A 2,894-nucleotide genomic window follows, 5' to 3' on the forward strand; every position below is an offset into this window, starting at 1 on the left:
TGAAGGCCATATAATATTCTTTGAGAAATGCAAACACAGAGATACTTTTATTCAACTATCCTCTGAAAAATCATATCAGGTGAGACATCTTATTAATCAAAGATGCTTACCATTGTCTTGAAGAATGTACTGTGCAGATGTGGAAAGGAAGAGCAATTCCCTATTGATAGCAAAAGCCTTTGCATGTTTCTATTTGAAATATGGCATTGAACTGATTTAATCAAGGTCTAAAATATATCACAATTTTCCCAACCTGATCCAAATCTACTCAAAAGAGATCAACATGATGATTCACACAAGAAAACTCAAATTCATAAAGAATGCATATTCTTTACTCAAAATTCAGTTGGATAGATTATCTGTTTATTTAATCTGTCATTACATGTACGTTGGAGAGACAGTGAAGATGAAGAATGAGCTGAAAACAGAAATAAATAAGAAGAGAGTGAAATAGATCACAGTTTGGAAACTATACATACAGTGCATTCAACAGTCCTGAATTACTCCCTGCCCCCCAAATTACAACTTTTTAACTCAAATCACTTGCAATCAACAAAGTTGCATTAGATACCTAGAGATATTTAGCATGAAGAAGAGAAGGCTCAAGGCCCAAGATAGGAGCAAGGTGAAAACGAAAGCAGAACAGTCTCTACCCTGAAGGAGCTCTCTTTCTGTTTGAGAGACACAAAATTTACACAGATAAGTACAAAGTATTGTATGCACCAAAAATTTCAATAGGGATAGAGCACTAACAAATGGGGGAGAAAGAAAGGTTTCACGGAGGATGTGGCACATTCACTGTGCTTTGAAGGCAGAGTTTTTGTGATGTCAAAGTAAGGACAAAGGAATGCATTCTAGACATGGGGAACTATTTGTGCAAAGATAAAGTCACAGATGAAATGTCATGCATGGTGAATATCCATTTGGCCTGTGGATAGAAGGAACAGGAAGGATAATGGATTGCCTTAAATGCCAGGTTGAAGTATTATGGAACCCTTCTGGAGGTATCAGGGAACCTGGAGATTTTTGAGCAGGGGAGTAACATACTCAGACTTACCTTATAGGAAGATTTCTTTGGTAGTCATGTAGATGATAGATCAGATAAGAGAAATAATCGAGGAAAAGGATCTAATAAGGAGATTGTTACAATAGTCCGGAGGGGAGGCAAGTAGGACCTAAACTAGAATGGTGGCTAAATGAATATAGAGAAGGGGACATCTAGGAGGGACATTGTAAAAAGAACATTTTCTAGTAATTCTGTACAACTATAAGTCACCAATTACCAAAATCTTCCAAGAATCAGATAGGTCATTCAAGGGACACTGAAAAAATGCATGCTAGTTGTTAATAGGCTAAGGCATATTACTGACAATGATATGAAATGTCAAAGTAGCATAAAAGGTTTCATCAAAGAAATATTTTACTAGAAAAGGAGCAAGAGCAAGCAATAAAATATGGACAGTCTTAGAGCTACAATTCTATTCATGAAATTTCCAAAGGCTTTAAAAATGCAAGCCAAATGTTGAGTAGATTGATCATTCCATTATACTCATTTCACTTAAATTCAAATCAAAATAAGCATTTATTAAGCACCTGCTGCATACCAGACTGAGACACTTAGGTGCTGAGGACACAAAGACAAAAATGAAATGGTCCCTGACCTCAAACAGCTTCCATTCTTATGGGAAGAAACAACATAAAGTTCAATGCATATCACCAAAGTAAATAGAAGAGTTGCAAAAAAAAGAGACTCAGAACTAAAAGGGACCTCATTAGTAATCAAGTCCAATCCATTTATATATTTACATATATAGAAATTGTGGTCTAGGTAGGTTTTGTCAAGGGCAGAGGAATGAGGAGATCAAATATAGAGTGCATACTCCTTCAAATCAGGTTCTATTTATGTTCATTGCCTTTCTCCGCTAAGAAGTAGCTACCTATAATTATAGACTATGTCTTGCCCAACCTAATTGTGTTAGGGGATGCCTGGGGTTAAGTACTGGGTATAGTAGGAGTCTCCCTTCCCTCCAGTCCAAGGACTCCTCAGATGAAAGGAGTCTGTCACCCTACTTACACTGGGGTCTTCCTGGAGCTATGGGCCATTTCTCTCCTTATGTAACAGGGAATCCCTGGGGTGAGTTTATTAAAGACACATCTTCCTCATCAAGCTAAGGGCTCCACAAGGGGATAACAGCTCTCTGATCAAATCTAAATTTCCCTGAGTTTGGGGTCATATCTCCCCTGAAAGACCAGGATGTTCTTGAAAACCGGGTCCATATTTCCTTCTTCTTCTCTATCCCACTTCAACAATAGACCTAAAACACCAGCCTTCTATGTTGTCTCTACATAGAGGTGATTACAATACCACTAATACTTACTATCCCATCCTAGCATGCTGATCTCCAACCATTCTGGTGCTACAACCTTCACATTGCTGGGCATCCCTGGCCTAGAGGCCCAGCATTTATGGCTCTCCATTCCCTTCTCAATCATGTTTGTTATCATCCTCATGGGCAATGGTGGTATTCTTTTTCTGGTTGCAACAGAACCCGCCCTTCAAACACCCATGTACTTTCTCTTGGCCCTGCTGATGGCATCTGACTTGGTATCCACCTTGGCTGTGCTTCCCAGACTCCTCTGCCTCTTCTGGTTTGGTGCCCATGACATTGGCATCAAAGTATGCCTTGTTCAGATGTTCTTCATCCATTGCTCATCTGTAGTGCGTTCAGCCCTCCTTGTGGCAATGGCCTTTGACCGCTATGTGGCAGTTTGTGAGCCACTCCGTTATAGTATCATCCTGAACCACACCCTGGCAGGGCAGTTGGCACTGGCAGCCCTTGCCAAAGGAGTCATCCTCATCTTCCCCATGCCATTACTGCTCCAGAGGCTGACTT

The 2,894-nt window shown here is 39.9% G+C and overlaps 1 protein-coding gene across 1 annotated transcript in view; it reads left to right on the top strand.

The window, feature by feature from the left end:
* Nucleotides 1–2,392: 2,392 nt before the first annotated feature.
* The window catches only part of LOC138177753 (olfactory receptor 52P1-like), a 988-nt gene continuing 486 nt past the window's right edge, over nucleotides 2,393–2,894 (top strand). The window contains 2 exon segments of the mRNA XM_069108961.1: nucleotides 2,393–2,890; nucleotides 2,892–2,894. The exon segment at nucleotides 2,892–2,894 is cut by the window's right edge and continues 486 nt beyond it. Of these exon segments, the coding sequence (XP_068965062.1) occupies nucleotides 2,393–2,890; nucleotides 2,892–2,894 (501 nt within the window).

This window comes from Petaurus breviceps, unplaced genomic scaffold (assembly GCF_028583685.1).
Source record: "Petaurus breviceps papuanus isolate PSGF00001 unplaced genomic scaffold, PetGlider_PUasm1.0 90444, whole genome shotgun sequence".
Lineage (NCBI taxonomy): Eukaryota > Metazoa > Chordata > Mammalia > Diprotodontia > Petauridae > Petaurus > Petaurus breviceps.